Source organism: Nycticebus coucang, chromosome X (genome assembly GCF_027406575.1).
Source record: "Nycticebus coucang isolate mNycCou1 chromosome X, mNycCou1.pri, whole genome shotgun sequence".
Lineage (NCBI taxonomy): Eukaryota > Metazoa > Chordata > Mammalia > Primates > Lorisidae > Nycticebus > Nycticebus coucang.
The window spans coordinates 60730075-60750967 of NC_069804.1; the positions used below are offsets into that span (position 1 = coordinate 60730075).

At 38.6% G+C, this 20893-nt stretch overlaps 1 protein-coding gene across 18 annotated transcripts in view; it reads right to left on the minus strand.

The window, feature by feature from the left end:
* Window positions 1-20893, minus strand: part of HUWE1 (HECT, UBA and WWE domain containing E3 ubiquitin protein ligase 1) — a 163953-nt gene that overhangs the window by 32558 nt on the left and 110502 nt on the right. For 16 of the 18 annotated variants that reach the window (XM_053581182.1, XM_053581185.1, XM_053581190.1 and 13 more), the window contains 10 exons: window positions 16944-17123; window positions 15098-15257; window positions 14442-14800; window positions 10638-10833; window positions 8892-9059; window positions 7722-7867; window positions 7243-7309; window positions 6035-6252; window positions 955-1166; window positions 352-534 (listed from right to left, as the gene is read on the minus strand). In XM_053581182.1, coding sequence (XP_053437157.1) covers window positions 352-534; window positions 955-1166; window positions 6035-6252; window positions 7243-7309; window positions 7722-7867; window positions 8892-9059; window positions 10638-10833; window positions 14442-14800; window positions 15098-15257; window positions 16944-17123 — 1889 coding nt within the window. The remainder of the gene's footprint in view (window positions 1-351; window positions 535-954; window positions 1167-6034; window positions 6253-7242; window positions 7310-7721; window positions 7868-8891; window positions 9060-10637; window positions 10834-14441; window positions 14801-15097; window positions 15258-16943; window positions 17124-20893) is intronic. The other 2 variants (XM_053581194.1, XM_053581192.1) reach the window with 1 other exon arrangement.

The following is a 20893-nucleotide window of genomic DNA, read 5'->3' on the forward strand; positions in this document are numbered from 1 at the left end:
TATTAAATACACAAAAAGTAATGAAAGTTGACAAGTTTAAAAAGGTCCCTGCATACTTTTTATGCTACCTGACACACAGATAAGCAAAAAAAAAAAAAAAAAACAACCACACAAAAACCCCCCACAAAATCAGCACGTGGCAAGTCACAGCTTGAACACCTCTGGCCTAAAGAAAGGCAAGTGTCTTGATAAAAAGCACACCACAAAGAACTCAGGTCTCTTTTATCTGTACTCAACATTTCCCATCACATCAGCTGCCTTCATAGCATGCACCTGGTGAAGCAACAGAACACACTAGTCAAATGTAGAAGGAAGAGTGGGAAAAAGCCCAAGGCTTGGGCATGATTTTACCTGGACAGGTCTAGGCTATGAGGTACTCTGGCCAGATCATTAACTAGCCCCTTCTTCAGGAAGAGTCGAATGATATTGTTCATGCCATTGTGCTGGGTCTTGGCCGTGGCACTGCTGTAGAAGCTGGAGGTGGAGGGGCAGGACTCCATGATAGTACTGATGATACACATCACTGCCTGAAGCCTGGGAGAGAAATGTGACAACTCTATCATCCAGCCCATTCTTAGGCAGTTCACTAACTTTCCTCAGATAACTTTCCTGTGCTGTTGAGTTTCCTTCTGAAAATAACATCTAAAAAAATGAGAACTCCCTCCCTAGGTGGTAGCATTGGTTTTCTATAAACATAACTTAAAAAGTAAGACTGAATACTCTGATCAATTTTTGTGACTGCAGACTATAGAAATACAAGGAAAACAACTCTTCATTTTAAGGTGCTTACCCACCCACTTCCTCCAAATGTAATCAGTATGCTGGTATTTTCAAGCACCAGAGCATATTATGTGAATAAGATCAGAACTCTTGTTCAAATTTAAGGACTCTCACAGATCAAAAAGTAAGGGGATGCTCTTAGCTATATAAGGTATGGTCAGGAATGAGTTTTACCTGGCATGTTTCTCTGTACTCTCAGTCATAGCCAGCGCCCGCCCCAGGGCTGCTTTTACTTCGTTCACTAGGGCCACCTGGGCATCTGTGCCACTTCCTGCAGCAGCCAGGCTTGCGAGGAAAAGGCGGGCCAGGGCAGGTGTGTCCTTGTCTTCAGCATTCTGGGTATGTGGGAGGAGGTGGTCCAGAACAAAAGCTAGCACACTGCAGTCCTGAAAAGTCATCAATCGTGACATTTACTCAAAAGCACAATTATACCATATCATTTGAGAGCACCAAGGTGCAAATAGTTTTTCTTTAAAATCAGCCAGTGAGTAATTATCAGGTCAACTTTATAGATGAGGAAACCAAGGCTCAAAGGTACAATAAAGTGGTGAGCCTAGATTTTATAAAACTTTCAGATCCCATCCAATGCCCACTATACAACTTACACATTGTCATGTAGGTGTTACTTAATATTAAAAAAAAACTGTTTTAAAGAGATGAAGTCTTGCTATATTGCCCAGGCTGGAGGGCCATGGCTATTCACAGGCATGACCATAGTGTACTGCAACCTTGAGGCCTCAAGTGATCCTCTTGCCTCAGCCTTTCAAGTAGCTGGATTATAGGTGTGTGTCACTGCACCTGTCTTAAAACATTTTTATTTGTGGTGTTTAGTTGCACTGTTCACACCAAACTATAAAACAGAAGGAACAAGTATTTTCACCATCTGATAGATGGGTAAACTGAAGCCCAAAGAAAAGAGGCTTGTACAAACAATTTAGCCAAAGGCTGAAGAGTCAAACTTTGGTTCTAAGTGCCATAAACCCTACAGTAGTCAATTAAATTATAACAATTAAATTGTAATATTTACTGACATATACAATGTACCTAAGACACTGTGCTAGAAACTGACAGGTGAATGAGAGACAACACAGTCACAGATGCGGATATGTAAAAACTATTTAATGCAGGGTTATTTAAAATAACAAAGGCCCAGGTGGTGCCTGTGGCTCAGTGGGTAGGGTGCTGGCCCCATATATGGAGGGTGGCGGGTTTGAACCTGGCCCAGGACAAACTCCAACAAAAAATAATCAGGCACTGTGATGGGCACCTGTAGTCCCAGCTACTGAGGAGGCTGAGGCAAAAAAACTAGTCTAAGCCCAAGAGCTGGAGGTTGCTATAAGCTGTGACACCATGGCACTCTACCAAGGGCGACAAAGTGAGACTCTGTCTCAAAAAATAAATAAATAAAATAAATAACAAAGGCCCAACAGTGGAAGAAAAATTAAGTGAGATTGTTCATTTATTTCTGTGATTTCTGTTCTGATAATTCCTTATCTTAGAAAGAAGTTTCAGTTCTACTGTCATTTAAGTAGATTATGGACCCAGACAAACATTTCGGAACTAGATGGAGAAGTCAGTTCAGTTGCATTAACACAGTGAACGTACTAAATGTCACTCAATTGTACACTTTAGTTAATTATATTTGAATTTTATCCCAATAAAGAAAAAACACTTAAGAATTCTAGAGTCTGAGATATTGGACAAAAGTGGCCTTGTTAAGATAAAGCAATTAGAAACAAAAATTTCCCAGTAGTGAATAAAATACAAAGTTAAAACTGTTTTCTGAATGAACTGTAAGTAAGACCACTGACATTAAAAACTGGAAAAAGGGGGCGGCGCCTGTAGCTTAGTTGGTAAGGCGCCGGCCCCATATACCGAGGGTGGCGGGTTCAAACCCGGCCCTGGCCAAACTGCAACCAAAAAATAGCCGGGCGTTGTGGCGGGCGCCTGTAGTCCCAGCTACTCAGGAGGCTGAGGCAAGAGAATCGCTTAAGCCCAGGAGTTGGAGGTTGCTGTGAGCTGTGTGAGGCCACGGCACTCTACCGAGGGCAGTAAAGTGAAACTCTGTCTCTACCAAAAAAAAAAAAATAAATAAATAAATAAATAAATAAAATAACTGGAAAAAGGCCTTGCAATACAGGAAAGCACTGCTACTGAGTACAAAGGACTGAGCTTTGTAATCAGAGCTCTGTGTTCCAGTTTTAACTGTGCTACTCTGCAGTGTGGTTCCAAGCAAGTTACTTATCTCTTTGAGTTTTCTCCCCTAGTAAGCAATTTGCAGTGCACTGGTGAAGACTATCAGTAGTATTTATAAAGCACCTTTCTGTACCCAATACCAGTAGGTCACTGGGCACATGTTTTTAGCAGGTAGGTAATTAACTTATAACTAAATATTTTATTCAGCCAGACACAGTGGCTCATGCCTGTAATCCCCGCAAATTTGGGAGGCAGAGGTTAGAGGACCACTTCAGGTCAAGAGTTTCAGACCAGCCTAGGCAACCATAATAAGGCCTCGTCTCTACAAAAAATAATAAAAAAAAATTAGCCTGGTGTTATGTCATGGCAGGTGCCTATAGTCCACCTACTTGGGAGGCCAAGGCAAGAAGATTGCTTGTACTCAGGAGCTCAAGGCTGCATGGAGCTATCACTGTGCTATTGCACTCCAGCCTGAGTAACAGAGCTAAATACTGTCTCTTAAAAAAAAAAAAAAGTCTCATCCCACAAGTAATGCTATTATAAATTATAGACACAATTAGCGTAAGTAACAGCTCTGAATGACTTACACCCAGAATATATAAATAATTCAACAGGAAACTAGAATAAAAGACTTGGACAATTTCCAAAACAGAATATCCAAATGGCTAATAATGACAAGAAAAAGTGATCAATAGGGAAATGAAAAACTTTTTTTCTCTTAACAATTTTTTTATTAAATCGTAACTGTGTACATTAATGCATTTATGGAGTACAATGTGCTGATTCTGTATACAATTCGGAGTGCTTACATCAAACTGGTTAACATAGCCTTCACCTCACTTACTTAATTATTGTGTTAAGACATTTATACTCTTGGCTCGGTGCCTGTAGCTCAACGGCTAGGGTGCCAGCCACATACACCACAGCTGGTGGGTTAGAATCCAGCCCGGGCCTGCCAAACAACAGTGACAACTACAACCAAAAAATAGCCAGGCCTTATGAGGGGCACCTGTAGTCCCAGCTACTCAGGAGGCTGAGGCAAGAGAATTGCTTAAGCCCAAGAGTTGGAGGTTGCTGTGAGCTGTGATGCTACAGCACTCTACCTAGGGCAATAGCTTGAGGCTGTCTCAAAAAAAAAAAAAATTAAAAAAAGACATTTATACTCTACTCTTAATAGATTTTATATGTACCTTTGCAATATGCACCACAGGTAAGGTCCCAGAGATTACCCTCCCTCCACCCAGCCTTCTCCCCTCCCTTCACCCCCCCTCCTTCATTCTGGGCTATAGTTGTGTACATGTATACCATGGAATATTATTCAGCCTTAAAAAAAGATGGAGACTTTACCTCTTTTATGTTTACATGGATGAAGCTGGAACATATTCTTCTTAGTAAAGTATCTCAAGAATGGAAGAAAAAGTATCCAATGTACTCAGTACTATTATGAAACCAATACATAATCACCCACCCTTTCATACAAAAGATAAAACACAACTATAGCCCAGGAAATGAAACATTTAACCATAATGCAATACCACTACAAACCCACTAGAATAGGTGAAATGAAAAATACTAGCCAGGTATGGTGGCTCAAGCCTGTAATCCTAGCACTTTGGGAGGCTGAGGCAGATGGATTGCTTGAGCTTAGGAATTCGACATGCCATCTCTACTAAAAATAGAAAAACTAGCCGGGTATTGAGGTGGGCATCTACAGTTCTAGCTACTTGGGAGGCTGAGGCAAGAGGATCTCTTGAGCCCGAGAGTTTGAAGTTACTGTGAGGTATGATGTCATGGCACTCTACCTAAGGTAACAGTGAGACTCAGAAAACAAAAAAGAAAAATACCAAGTGTTGGCAAGAAGGTAAAAACAATCAGAACTCCTGTGTCAATAAAACGACACAACTATTCTGGAAAGCTTTATGCTACAGCATATAGTCTAGAGTTCAGCAATTCTACTCCTAGGCACGTGCTGCCTAAGACAAGTGCTTATGTATGTTCAACATAGCAGTACTATTTGTGATACCATTAAACAAAAGTTACTCAATTGTCAAAAGACTGCATAAATATGACATCTTTTTGGCATATGGTCTATCCATACAATGGAATTCTATACAGCCATGAAAATGAACTACACTTGCATAAAAAAAATGAATTCTGCAAACATATTTTAAGCAAAAGAAGACAGATGCAGAAAAGTATACTTTTTGCAACACTAGTACCCCTGCCCTGACACATACTGATCATAAAATTACAATATGACCCCTAAAACAATGCCTTCTTCACAGGGGGGAAAAAAACCTCTCTGGGTACCCACTTTATATGTATGGGGACATGATATAATTTCTCAAAGTGCCCACTCACTTAAAGTGTAACTTGAAGATAATTCCCTATTAGGATATATCAAATAATAACCTCATTCTTTTCCACAGCTCTATTGATGTACACTTAGTTTTTACTGTATTTTTTCCCCTAATAATACTGCTACTACATTTGATATCTCTGTGCATGTGTGAGTACAACTGGAAAATGTATAAATATAAAACCCCTTATTCTTATTTGTTTATTCAACTGCCCTGTAGACATATTTACTTAGGTGACCCACAGATACCTCTCAAAATTCCACATTTTCTCCTCAAAGCTTACCCTCTTTCTATGTTTTGGTTCTTGTTAGATGCCCATCCACAAAAGAAATTAATCTTCAGCTCACCTGCTTCCCCCCAACTCAATACAAACATGTGTTACCCTGTATTACTGTATCAGATTCCTAACCAGTGTCTCTTTGACTCTTGCCTTTTGCAATCTCCACAATGTAGATCAAGGGATGTTCAACAGAACAAAACTCACCAATTCACTCCCTATAGTTAGCCTAATGGCTCTACATCATGGAAAAAAGGCTCAGCTTTTCTTAAGATGCCCCTCCCTCTCTCATTATTAGGTTAGCACTTAGCATGCTATGTGCTAAGCATGGCTTCCCAGCAAATTGTCTGTCACGTACTAGGCACTCAAATGATGAAAGGAAGCACAGTATAAAATCTTAAGTAGAAGTTGGAAATATTACCTCTTTGATTAGCTCAGACTGGCCCACAGTGTAGCTGTAGTTGGCAATCAGGGTAGCAATACCAACATAAGACCTCACCAACTCTGCCAGAAGACGAAGGATAGTGGAGGTAGGCATTAAAGGTTTGCTACCCTTGCCTTTCTGCTTGCCTTCCTCAGAGGCCCGGTCCCCTTCTTTATCTTTCTTCCCATCTCGAGACTCCTCTGGAGTTGAAGCTGCTGAAAAAGAGCCAAACACTGGTTCAATTCCACACTAGTATATTGGTAAGCTCAAGTCATAGGTGGAAAGAAGGCTACTTTTCCTCCACTTTAGGCTACTTGTACAACCCCCATGTTCAAGTCACACTGCACAGGAAAGACAGAGAACCAAGAGAGCTCAGGTCTCAGATGTGGTATGTGGATGCAGCATACCAGGGAGTCTCTGCCTAACTATTCATGCATTACCCCCACCACCATTTCTGTCCTCCTATAAACGCCAGAAATTCTCTGAAGGTTTCCAAACATGCTTGACTCTCCTATTTCTTCCTTGTCTTATATCTGCCTAACACACTTTTATCTAGTTCACCTGACATGTTTTCGTGTCTCACCCAGATTGAGATAATATTGCCATCATGCATATCTATAAACTACACTTGGGCAGTAAATACACTGAAGTGAGTTAAACAATATTTTGCTAATTATTAGCCTTTCTGATTTATGTTCAGGGGGGAGTATGGTATTAAGCAAAATGTCTCCTAAATTAGATTGCAAAACCTTTTCTCACTAAGCAACAGCAGCTCTTGAAAGGTCTCACTGGACCAGCTTCTACCTGACATTCTCTAATTCATGGTGAATGGCCAATGCACTCCTGCTAGAAGGCAAGACTCTACCACACAAAGCACATAGCCAGAATAGAATCATTGGCACCAAAGCTTATTTCTAAGTCAGTTTATAGACACCTCCAAAAGAAAACATGAAATGGTAACTAAAGAAATGTTACCATACCACCCATTATTAGGTTAGTTAAGTTATAGCTAGTTCCATTAACTTTAGCATATCGAGACCCTTGATATATAGAAGACTGAAGTCACCCATGAGAAACTTTAATTAAAGAAGTGAAAATAACAATTACACCTTTATTTTCCTACCCCCTGTTCAGGATACTTGCAGTTTTTCCAAGCTGTCTTCCCAAGGAATAAGAACACAAAAGGAAGAAAAGCAAATCATTACCCTCTCCTTGGGAGGTCCCAGATGTAGAAGTCTCAGTAGAGGCCCCATCTGCAGCAAAGACTTGACTCTGTAGAAGAAAACTCTTGCGCTATTATGAATTTCAGAGACAACTGTCTCCAAAAGGCAGGACAGGACTCCTTCCCAGGGTACTGCCTGGGAAGGCTATAGATTCATATTGGCTAATCTTTAAACCATCTTATTCCTTTATACTATAATCTGTGGGAAGCTATTACTATAATCATAGTGACTAGGAGAATGCATGGAGCGGATAGGGGAACTAAGGAAATACTTCTAAACTAAGGAAAAAAAAATCCCGAGGGATATCCAATTTTGTCTTCATATTTAGGGAACATGTAATTTATAAATATATCAAAACTAACACCCTTGAAATTCCCCTCCCATGTAACCCTCTAAATACTAAGACCACACATGCATTGAAAAGGGAGAAGAAAGATAGAAGGCTGTTGGAATTGACTTACATTAATGGAAAAACCCGACTGTGTATCAAAATCACTGCTCTGACGAGTAAGTGACCGGTACTGCTGATATACATCATCGCCCATGTCTTGTAGGAGCTGACCAACCTCTTGGGTCATACCCCCAGGTTTAGGATCACATTTGTCTGCTAAAAATACAGAAATAAGAAAAACAAAACTCTTTTATAACTATGCAATGTTAATGCTTATTTAGTAGGATTTGACTATTTAAAAAGTGACATTACTAACTTATGACCACAGGGAATTTAGTATCTTCATTTGCCTAGCTGTCAACTAAATTTAAGTGAACAGATCTGGTACTAGGGCTTACACAGTGGGAGGTCCACAGCTGTAGCTATATAGCAAAACTGTTCTGTGGAAGAGACAGGGTAAAGATTTCATGATGATAGAGTAACTAAGAAACTTTATAGAGATTCAAACTCTGTATGAATGAAAAGTACTAAAGTAAAAACTCTCATTTTCTTTACTTATTAAAGGCAGTATTCATTAATTTTTGGCAATTTATTGGACCTATGAAATAAATACGTCCTCAATAAAATCCAGAAGGACCTAAATGGAATGGAACCCTGTTTCATTCCAAGCAATTCAGTCATGACTTTCCTAGTGCTTATAAGCAGCACCTTAACTAGAAATAAAAGATAGATTAGAATGGTGGGCTCAAGTCAATAAGCCCAGACACACCTTCTACCATCCCCAGTTCTTTACAGAATATTAAGTATTTTGCTTCTGAGTATGAAAACACTAAAGACTTCATGGTAGTTTATTTTCAATTGGCTCACATAATGCTGTTATCTCACTTTAAATCTTTGCTTATTTTTCTCTCTGTATATGTAGTAAACAGAACTTGGGCAACATCCACATCCTTATCATTCCAAACTAATTTCAAAAGTCACTTATTCTAAGAAACGTTCCTACCCATCCACCATCACCAGATCAGGTGCCTCACTACAGGATTCACTACTACCTCTGGTACCTATCATACTGCAAGACTATTAGCTTCTTCAGAGACACACACTGTGAATCTTATTCATCTTGATCCCCAGAGTGTGGGTATATAGTGAATGATCACTGAGCCAAGAGTTTGTTAAAATAACCCAGGAAAATTAATACATCCTCTAGTGCCCAGCCTCCTGAGGTAGGCTAGCCACATACCTTCCTCTGGAGCATGGTAAGCAGCCAGAGCATTCAGCATATCATAGATCACTTCCTTGATAGTATCAGGAATGACAGGCAGAGGTGAAGGTTTCAAAGGAGTTGTCTTCACTAGCTGTACGGCATTAGGTCCTTTAATTCTAAGATTCTCAAATTCATCATCAGAAGCTAAGCCAAAACGGGAGAGAGAAAAATTAGTCAATTGTGACTGAGAAAAATCAGTTTAAATTCAGTACCTAATCTTGGCTACTAATAAAGACTCAGAAGGCGGCTTAAATAACAAACACATGAACATGAGAAAAGAGGAAATTTTTAACCAAAGTAGTCTACTAGAAAAGCTGGTTTTACTTTCTCTAAATTCTATAGAATTTAATACAGTAGTACCAAATAGTGATAAAGAATAGACTGGAGTTAAGAGAAATTTGATTTTGAAATGCAGTTTTGCTAGGCATGGTGGCTCACACCTGTCATCTGAGCACTTGGGAGGCCAAGACAGGTGGACTGCCTGAGCTCAAATGTTCGAGACCAACCTGAGCCAGAGAAAGACCTCGTCTCTAAAATAGTTCATAGGCGATGCCTGTGGCTTGGTGAGTAGGGCGCAGGTCCCATACACCAAGGGTGGCGGGTTCAAACCAGACCTAGCCAAACTGCAACAAAAAATAGCCGGGCAATACAGCAGGCGCCTGTAGTCCCAGCTACTCAGGAGGCTGAGGCAAGATAATCACCTAAGCCCAAGAGTTGGAGGTTGCTGTGAACTATGACGCCACAGCACTCTACAAGAAAGAAAAGAATGAAATCCAGTTTTGTTACTTCAACAAATTTTCATTTTCCCCTTCTTGAAATTAGGTTATTTTGAGGATTCAATGAGACGATACATGAAAAATGACCAGCTTAAGACCAGGTACCTAGTTGGGGCTCCCAAAATAATTAAGTCTCCTGCTCAGAATTTTATTAAAAAACAAAATCACATAAACCTAGTTGAAGGAATAGTACAATAAATATCCATATATTTTTCATCTAAAATTAACACTTGACTATCCCTAAATCCACCTACATGTACCTCCTAAGATCAAAGCTATCTTTCAACATGACTGCAATACTGTTAACACCCCCCAAAATTTAACATGGATACAACAGTATTATCTAATACATGGAATTCAAATGTCCCCAGATCTCCTTTACCTAATTAAGATTGGTGGTGGTGATTATTTCTCATTTCCTTTTATCCAGAAGAGACTCCTTTATTTTTTCCGTTTATAACGTTAGTATTTTTAGAGTCTAGGCTAGTTGCCTTGTAGAACATTCCACAATTTGTATTTATCCAATATACACCCAAATATTTTTGGCAAGAATACATAAATGATGTATACTTCCCACTGCATCGCATATCCACTCATCATTCAACTAACACTATATTTGTAAACCATTAACTGTGTATAAGCCCTACAATCCCACCAAACAAGCTCTTTGAAGGCCAAGGATTAGAAAGAATGACTCTTCAGTATTTCTTTTTTAAATTTTATTTATTTATTTATTTGAGTGTTTGGTATTTCTGGTAGGGCTTACAACAAGGCAAGGCCCAGAGAAGGTACTGAAGTACCAATAAAATTGACCCAAATGATTAACCAGCCAATGTCCTAATGCTTGCCTAAGGAGGGGGGTCCATGTTATAGATCTCCTCATAGAAAAATCTCTGCAGTTATACAGAATTAAGTATCTGAAAGACTAGAAGTAAGTGAAACTCACCAGTTCCTGAGCCTCGAGGGGCTGGTAGGGCAATGCGGATGCAGCAGTTGGCCACTTCTGTGAATATATCTGGATTGCGGCATGCGGCTGGTCCAAGGACACGGAGGATATAGTTGATTTCTCGAGAGCCAAGGCTACCAGACACAACTCCAGAGGTAGTGCTACCAGCTCCACTTGTAGCTGCTGAACGAACAACCTAGTAAAGAGGGAGAAACACTACTGATTAAAACTTCTTTCTAAAAATGTAACTATAATAAGGACACTGCCAAGGTTTAAAATACTAACCAACATCCACCTCGAAATAGTGGAGGATGATAGCCTTAGACTTGTGGGAGAAAGATATATTGGTCTTAAAAGTTCCCATCCTTCTCAATTGAGAAAACATGGCTTATAAAAAAGTTACAGCATATCTCAAAAAATTATTATCTATTAGACCAGACCGCACACAATCTTTATAGAAATGGGAATATATACTGAAGACTACAGAGCCCATACAGCTTACATGTTTGAGTGCCAGCTCCTAGCCACCCCACATGCTGTCCCAATCTTAAACCATTGATAGCCAAGTTACAACCTAAGAATAGGGGGAAGGGGGAAAGGGGAAAGGGAGGGGAGGGAGGGGGACCGGTGGGATCACACCTGCGGTGCATCTTACAAGGATATATATGAAACTTAGTAAATGTAGAATGTAAGTGTCTTAGCCCAATAACTGAAAAACGCCAGGAAGGCTATGTCAACCAGTGTGATGAAAATGTGTCAAAGGGTTTATGAAGCTAGTGTGTGATGCCCCATGATCATATCAATGTACACAGCTATGATTTAATAAAAAAAGAAAAAAACTGCCAAAATTAAGGGTGGTGCCTGTTGCTCAGTGGGTAGGGCGCTGGCCCCATATACCAAGGGTGGCAGGTTCGAACCCGGCCCAGGCCAAACTGCAACAACGACCAAAAAAAAAAAAAAAAAGCCAGTCTTTATGGCAGGTGCCTGTAGTCCCAGCTACTTGGGAGGCTGAGGCAAGAGAATCACCTAAGCCTAGGAGTTGGGAGGTTGCTGTTAGCTGTGACTGCATGGCACTCTACCAAGGGCAACAATAGTGAGACTCTGTCTCAAAAATAAATAAATAAATAAATAAATAATAAATAATGCCCAAACTCAAAGTTAACGATCAGGCTGAGATAATAGCCACAGGAGACAAACTATTTAAGAATTGTTTGTTTTGATAACATGGAGGAGTTAGACAAAGCTATGCTATTGCTCTTCGTAAAATTACTTGGCAATCATGGAAAATACATGAAGTATGTAGAAGACAACTCAATTGTATTTTCCATTGTCTATTCCTCTGTGAAAGATATGCTCACATAAATAAACACCTTTTGGTATTTTAATGCTTTTCTTACTAAGTCATGCTGTTAAACTCTTTAGTCTCGCATATTTTAACCCCTATATCTGGCCTCTTTGGTTATAATTCTAACATAATTTTAATCTTTAAAATCCAGAAAATTGAATGTGAGGATGTATTACACTAAAAAGAAAAGAAATGAAAATTAAGAAATTTTAATCGATCTCTACTTAAAAAAATAGACCATACCATAATTTATGTAGTCCCCAACTGCCGGTCACTGCATTTCTAGTCTCTTGATATTGTAAGCAATTTCACAGTGAACATTCTTGTATGTGTATCTTGGCATACTTCATAGTCATCAAATAAAATTCTTACCCACAGAATTGCGAGGTCAAAGGATAGCGTAGTCTGACAGTAAGTACTAAATTGCCCTACAATGAACGTGGCTACAACTTCCACTCATCTCAAAAGTAAGAGTATGCCCAGTTCTCCATATTTGTAACTTGCAATGGAAACTATCAAGCATTTATATTTTGCTAACTTGATACATTAAATCTGCCACTGACAAATCCTTTTTTTCCACATCCCCAAGTACAATTTACTTAAATCTTTGCGTTTTCCCCTCATCCAATGAGGACCTACATTTTTTCCTAGCAGTTTTAACTTTTATAAATTTTAAGCATTGAGTCTTTGTTTGTTTTTTTTTTTGCAGTTTCTGGTCGGGGCAGGGATTGAACCCGCCACCTCCGGCATATGGGGCTGGTGTCCTACCCCTTTGAGCCACAGGCGCTGCCCCATTTTGAGTTTTTAAAGTCAGAATTCTGAGGCTGGGTACAGTGACTCACATCTGTAATCCTAGCATTCTGGGAGGCTGAGGTGGGTGGATTGCTTGAGCGCAGGAGTTCAAGACCAGCCTGAGAAAGAGTGAGGACCCCCCACCCATCTCTTAAAAATAAGCAGGTATTGTGGTGTGCACATGTAGTCCCAACTTCCTGAGAGGCTAAGACAAGAGAAGCACTTTAGCCCAAGAGTTTGAGGTTGTTTTGAGCTATAATAACAAGACACTCTACCACGGGTGACAAAGTGAGACTATGTCTCAAAAAAAAAAAAAAAAGTCAGAATTCTGTCTGAATATAGTAGATTCTTCCCTGTTGGGCTGTTTCCTCTTGACCTTATATCACTGCACATGGCTAAGAATTTATTTCATTATTAACACCAAGTATGCCTAGATACATATACAAGAGTATTCACTGTGGAATTGCTTATAATACTAAGAAACTAGGGATATAAAGTCTTATTTGCCTTTTAACAGCTCTCATTCTTTTGATTTGGTACAAGTGAACTGAAATCAAAATAGACTAGGTGAAGAACTGTCTGAAGAAAGTGACATGTATGCTCATACACACAAAGAACTATAAACTGGTACCACCTTTCTGATAAGAAAGTAAAAATATTTATACTTTTTGATCTGATTTCTAGACATCTCTAAGAATAACAATTTTAAACATGAACGAAGCTAGGCACAAAAAACACATGCTTCAGTACTTCTTATAGATGTTGGAAACCAAGTTTAGGAATAGTTATGTCACTGGTAACAAAGTAAAAAAATAAGAGAATTTTGTAAAAGAAGTGAGAAGGAAAAGTCTCACTAGTAAGATGTTGCTCACCTCCGCACCTCTGCTCTTGTTTTAATGTTGATATTATAAATGTTATTTTTTATACTTTGCCACTTCTTCCACTGCTTCATGAATTTCCTAAGACACAAACCTATTTTCAGATCTACACATTTTCTTAAGTGTCTATCATTGTGCCTGGCAGATCATAAATATTCAAAAAGCTTCACTACTTTCATACCTCTAAATATAATATTTTAAAAATGGGCTCTTAAGTGGCAACTCCTACAAAGGAATGATCTTTAAGGCATGAACTTGGGGGAAGGTATCCTAGCTCCTTACTAACAGTTTTTGGCTTGGTTAAGAAACCTAAAATGCCAGGGAGGACTTTCTAGATAAAAGGTACTAAGGGTAGAAAATATTTCTACTTCTTTTCTTCCTAAATGTTACTCAATAGCAGGCATCCTCCAACTTTTTAAACAGGGGGCCAATTCACTATCCCTCAGACCGTTGGAGGGCCGGACTATAGTTTAAAAATAAAGAAAAAACTATGAACAAATTCCTATGCACACTGCACATATCTTATTTTGAAGCAAAAAAAAAAAAAAAAAAAAAAAACCAAAATGGGAACAAATATAATCACACTGCCTCATGTGGCCTGCGGGCTGCAGTTTGAGGACCCCTGCTCAATAGGATAATCCCACCATACCTAAGCAAGCTTCTAAGGGAAACTTGGAAAATTTTGCTGGGTAGAGTAATATCTAGCTATATATACCCTAAGAACCAGAAGTCTATCTGTTCTTTATGGTATAAAGTGAAAAAAAGCATTTGACACTATAAAGAACTTACCTTTTCCATGGTATGACGTAGGGTACAGGGGTCCTCAATGATGTGTCTTAAGAGAAGGGTAACTAGGGGAGTAAATCCATTGAAGCCTGAGCTCTGGGTCAAATTCAAGATCATTCGGGTACTCTTCAGCTCTGCAAACATCATGGCATATTTGTGGTCTCGTGTGAGCCTGAGGCAGAGGCGAAGGGTAGCATGCAAAGTGTCTGGGTCCACAGGGACTCCTAGCATGCTCACACAGGCCCGGATTAACACAGTAACCATATCTTCTGTCAGACCCTGAATCAGGATCTCCCCAATTTTAGTTTCTTCTAGGCTCGTCTCCTTTTCAGTGTTTGTAATGTCTAGGGTCAAAGGAGTATCTACAAATGTAAAAATGAAAAGAGTTTTAGATAGTTCAGGATGACATTTATTTCCTTCCACAATTATTCCTAAGAAACCAGCCAAGTACATGGGTCCTATTAAGAGAAACACATTAAACACCAATTCTAACACCAGATGAAAAGGCACCTAAGATAGGACTGCGTATCTTGAATGTGTTGAATAATCTGATGGAAAGAAAATAACTCAGAATGAAACTGGCCAGACCTTAAGCCATAAAAGGCAGAACAGCTTTAAGTAAAACATTCCTTAAGAGATTCAAAACTAACAATTCATACCACTGCCTTTATTTTCTTTCCGTTTAATATCCATTTCTTTGCTTTCTTCCAGTGTCTTCTCTAATTCCTGTCCATTGGTGTTTTTTGAGTTTTTATTCTGCCGTGGTGGCCTGACAAGAGTTAACATCACAGGACGTCTATTCCCTGTTTCTTCATTAACCTAGGAATTCAAGCAGATAAAAAAAAAAGTTTGGAGAACAACTTAGAGAACTGAACGCAGACCTGCCATTTGATCCTGCAATCCCTCTACTAGGTATAAATCTAGATGACCAAAAATCATTTTCCAACAAAGATATTTGCACCAGAATGTTTACTGCAGCGTAATTCATAATTGCCAAGTCATGGAAGCAGTCCAAGTGCCCACTGACTCATGAATAGATTAACGAATTGTGGTATATGTATACCATGAAATATTATGCAGTCATAAAAAGGACGGAGACCTTACATCTTTTATGTTTACCTAGACAGAGCTGGAAAATATTCTTCTTAGTAAAGTATCTCAAGAATGGAAGAAAAAGTATCCCATGTACTTAATACTATTATGAAACGAATATATAATCACCCACACTTCCATATGAATGATAAAAAACACAACTATAGCCCAAAATGAAGGCGAAGAGGGAGAGGGGAGGGGAGAAGTCGGGAGGAGAGAGGGTATTTGGTGGGACCTCACCTATTATGCACAATGAAAGGGTACATATCAAAATTATTAAGACTATAATGTCTCAACACAATAGTAAGTGAGGTAAAGGTTATGTTAACCAGTTTGATGTAAGCATTCCAAATTGTATATAAAATCAGTACATTGTGCCCCATAAATAATGTAATTATGATTTAATAAAAAAAAAATACCATTGCATTTGCATTTGAAATTAAATTCAGAATTGGATGAAACTCATTTCTGTGGCAAGTGAAACCTTTTTAGAAAATTTGTCTTGTACGGTTCATCAGCTCTAGATGTACTAAAATTAATGTTTTTAAATAATTGATTGGAAACATCCCAAATATTATAGAAATGTACTTCAATTCCTATAAATAATACTCTTAACAGCCACAGGTACATTTTTAATTAACAAGAGTATCTTTTAAAAACTTAAACAATGATTAAATGTTATTTGCAATCTTGCATTTGCCAAGTTACTGACACTGCTTTCAATTATATCAATTGTAATTAAATTGTGAAAGTACAAATTCCGATGACATAAATTAAATTCTGAGAGAAAAACCAGAAAAATGTTATATCAATCAAGATCTCATACTAACGAAACATTATTTATTGTGTTACATTAAATGTGATACACATATAATGTTGTTTTATAAATTACATATAAATTTGTAAGTGAATTTTGTTGTTATTCATGTGTAACTATTACTACTTTGGAGATTCGATTTACACATCCACCTTAACTGGGCCACATGGTGCCCGGGTATTTAATTAAACATTATTTCTGGAAAAAAAGTCTCTACAAAAAAAGGAATTATAAAGGTTGTGGAGGGGTAGGGAAACATCATAAAAGTATGACATAGTAAAAAGCTACAACAGGAAGAAACCCTGGAAATTTATTTCATTGGAAAGGAACACACACAAGGCCCTATAATAAACTGCAAACTTTCCAATAGAGCAGACACCATCCCTAACCACTCCCTAATCCTTGACTGAACACTTAAAATCATTTCCAGGAGAGAAGACTCAATTCTATGAAATCCACATTGAACTTTGCAGGGAGAATTGTGTGCCTTATAACATACTAGGATTGCTGATTCAGACAGAAGAAAACCAAGACATACCCAGCAACCTCCCGTTTCCAATAAAGTTTATAGAATTTGGAATTTGGTGAGTATGTACCTGCACCATTGTAGTGAACTGGACAGTGTATCTTCTTCGGCCTGCAGTGAATCGTACACTTGTTTCTCCAGATTTCCAGGCAGAATCAATAGTGCTATTGTTGCTTGCACTATAACTACACCAGCGCCCAGAGCGATCATCGAACCAGCGCCAGTTGTTGTTATTGTTGGACTGTAGGTACTAAATATAAAAGTACAATGTTTCTTTGTTTCCTTCAAGATTCATTGTAAGAAGAAATAGTAAGCTTTGTTAGTGTACACTGGTAAAATTAACCTAGGAAAATGAAATATACTGGATATTTAATGAATTTTGAAAATGAAGAGAGCAGTTTTCATATAAATTTACACTCACAATCTTTAGCCTCTCTGCTATGGTTAACCTGAGTCCTGAATTTGCTGTAAACTTAACCCCCAATGCAACAGTGTTGGGTGGCAGAGCCTAATAAAAGGTAAACTAGGTCGTGAGAACTCTGCCATCATGAATGGACTGATGCCATGATCCTGGTAGCAGGTTAGTTTTTGAGTGGGTTGGTTAATAAGGGTGACTTTGCCCCTCTCTTGCTCTCTCCTCTTGTCCTTCTATCTTTAGCCATGAGATGATGCAGCATGAAATCCCTCACCAGATGCAGCTCCCTGGATCTTAGATTTCCAAGATCTGTGAGCCAAATAAACCTCAATGGTTTCCAAATTACCGATTATGTGGTATTCTATTATAGCAACAACACAAGAGTAAAACATTCTCCCTAGACAGAACCCTATCTGCCTTCGTATGCTGCCATCTCCCACTTTTCTTTTGTTTCCCACTATTTCCCCAAAGGGGAATATTCAGTCAAGATGTACTAAAATAAAAATTCAGTTTCGGAGAAGGTGCTGAGATAATGTGGAATAATAATCTTCAGCCAAGGAATACTTGGAATTACTTCACTTTTGGAATTATTTGTTGCACTATGAGTCCTTCACATAAGAGCCACTCCCTCCTCTGGAGTAGCACACACCTTTAACATTTACTAAGTTCTTGGAGCCATTGGTAAGAAGCTCCATAAGAAAATAATTCTAATTTCTTATTCTAAACAGAAATTTAAAGCCAGCCACAGTGGCTCACACCTGTAATCCTAGCACTCTGGGAGGCTGAGGCAGGTGGATTGCCTGAGCTCACGGGTTTGAGACCAGCCTGACACAGGAGACACCTTGTCTCTAAAAATAGCTGGGTGCAGAAGAAAAGAAATAACCAAAATCAGAGCAGAATTAAATGAAATTGAAAACAAAAGAATTATACAACAGATCAATAAATTCAAAAGTTGGTTTTTTGAAAAGATCAATAAAATAGATAAATCCTTGGTCAACCTAACCAGGAAAATGAGTAAATCTCTAATTTCATCAATCAGAAATGGTAACGATGAAATAACAGACCCCTCAGAAATTAAAAAAATCCTTAACGAATACTACAAGAAACTCTACTCTCAGAAATATGAAAATCTGAAAAAAGGGCAGCGCCTGTGGCTCAGTCGGTAGGGCGCCGGCCCCATATACCGAGGGTGACGGGTTCAAACCCGGTCCTGGCCAAACTGCAACCAAAAAAACATAGCCCGGAGTTGTGGCGGACGCCTGTAGTCCCAGCTACTCGGGAGGCTGAGGCAAGAGAATTGCTTAGGCCCAGGAGTTGGAGGTTGCTGTGAGCTGTGTGAGGCCATGGCGCTCTACCGAGCGCCATAAAGTGAGACTCTGTCTCTACAAAAAAAAAAAAAAAAAGAAAAGAAAAGAAAATCTGAAAGAAATGAACCAATACCTGGAAGTACACCACCTACCAAGACTTAGCCAGAATGAAGTGGAAATACTGAACAGGCCTACATCAAGTTCTGAAATAGCATCAACTATACAAAATATCCCTAAAAAGAAAAGCCCAGGACCAGATGGCTTTATGTCAGAATTCTACCAAACCTTTAAAGAAGAACTAGTACCTATATTACTAAAGGTCGTCCAAAATATAGAAAAAGAAGGAATATTACCCAACACATTCTACGAAGCAAACATCACCTTGATCCCCAAACCAGGGAAAGACCCAACAAGGAAAGAAAATTATAGACCAATATCACTAAATTGAGTATTGATGCTAAAATACTCAATAAGATCCTAACAAACAGAATCCAACAACACATCCAAAAAATTTTACACCATGACCAAGTGGGATTTATCCCAGGGTTTCAAGGCTGGTTCAATATATGTAAATCTATAAATGTAATTCAGCACATAAACAAACTAAAAAATAAGGACCATATGATTCTTTCAGTTGATATGCAGAAAAAGCTTTTGATAATATCCAGCATCTCTTCATGATCAGAACACTTAAGAAAATTGGTATAGAAGGGACATTTGTTAAACTAATAGAGGCCATCTACAGCAAACCCACAGCCAATATCGTATTGAATGGAGTTAAATGGAAATCATTTCCACTTAGATCAGGAACCTGGCAAGGTTGCCCATCGTCTCCATTGCTCTTTACCATTGCAATGGAAGTTTGAACCATTGCAATTAGGGAAGAAAAGGCAATCAAGGGTATCCACATAGGGTCAGAAGAGATCAAACTATCACTCTTCGCAGATGATATGATCGTATATCTGGAAAACACTAGGGATTCTACTACAAAACTTTTAGAAGTGATCAAGGAATACAGTAATGTCTCAGGCTACAAAATCAACACCCAGAAATCTGTAGCCTTTATTACCAACAATAACCAAGCCGAAAAAAAAAAAAATCAAGGACTCTGTTCCTTTCACGGTAGTGCCAAAGAAGATGAAATATTTGGGAGTATACATAACAAAGGACGTGAAAGATCTCTACAAAGAGAACTATGAAACTTTAAGAAAAGAAATAGCTGAAGATGTTAACAAATGGAAAAACATACCAGGCTCGTGGCTGGGAAGAATTAACATTGTTAAAATGTCTATACTACCCAAAGCAATATATAATTTTAATGCAATTCCCATTAAAGCTCCATTCTCATATTTTAAAGATCTTGAAAAAATAATACTTCGTTTTATATGGAATCAGAAAAAACCTGGAGTAGCCAAAACATTACTCAGCAATAAAAACAAAGCAGAAGGAATCACGCTACCAGACCTGAGACTGTACTATAAATCGATAGTGATCAAAACAGCATGATACTGGCACAAGAACAGAGAGGTAGATGTCTGGAACAGAATAGAGAACCAAGAGATCAATCCAGCTACTTACCGTTATTTGATCTTTGACAAGCCAATTAAAAACATTCAGTGGGGAAAAGATTCCCTATTTAACAATTGGTGCTGGGTAAACTGGCTGGCAAACTGGACCCACACCTTTTACCATTAACTAAGATAGACTCTCACTGGATAAAAGATTTAAACTTAAGACATGAAACTATAAAAATACTAGAAGAAAGTGCAGGGAAAACTCTTGAAGGAATCAGCCTGGGTGAATACTTTTATGAGGAGGACTCCCCAGGCAATTGAAACAGTGTCAAAAATACATTACTAGGACCTGATCAAACTAAAAAGCTTCTGCACAGCCAAGAACATAGTAAGTAAAGCAAGCAGACCGCCCTCAGAATGGGAGAAAATATTTGCAGGTTATACCTCTGATAAAGGTCTAATAACCAGAATCAACAGATAACTCAAACGTATTAGCATGAAAAGAACACGTGACCCCATCTCCGGGTGGGCTAGGGAATTGAAGAGAAAGTTCTCTAAAGAAGACAGACACACAAACACATAAAAAAAAAAGCTCATCATCCTTAATCATCAGAGAAATGCAAATCAAAACTACTTTGAAATATCACCTGACCCCAGTAAGAGTAGCCCACATTAGAAAATCCCAAAATCAGAGATGTTGGCGTGGATGTAGAGAAAACGGCACACTTCTACACTGCTGGTGGGAATGCACACTAATACTTTCCTTCTGGAAGGATGTTTGGAG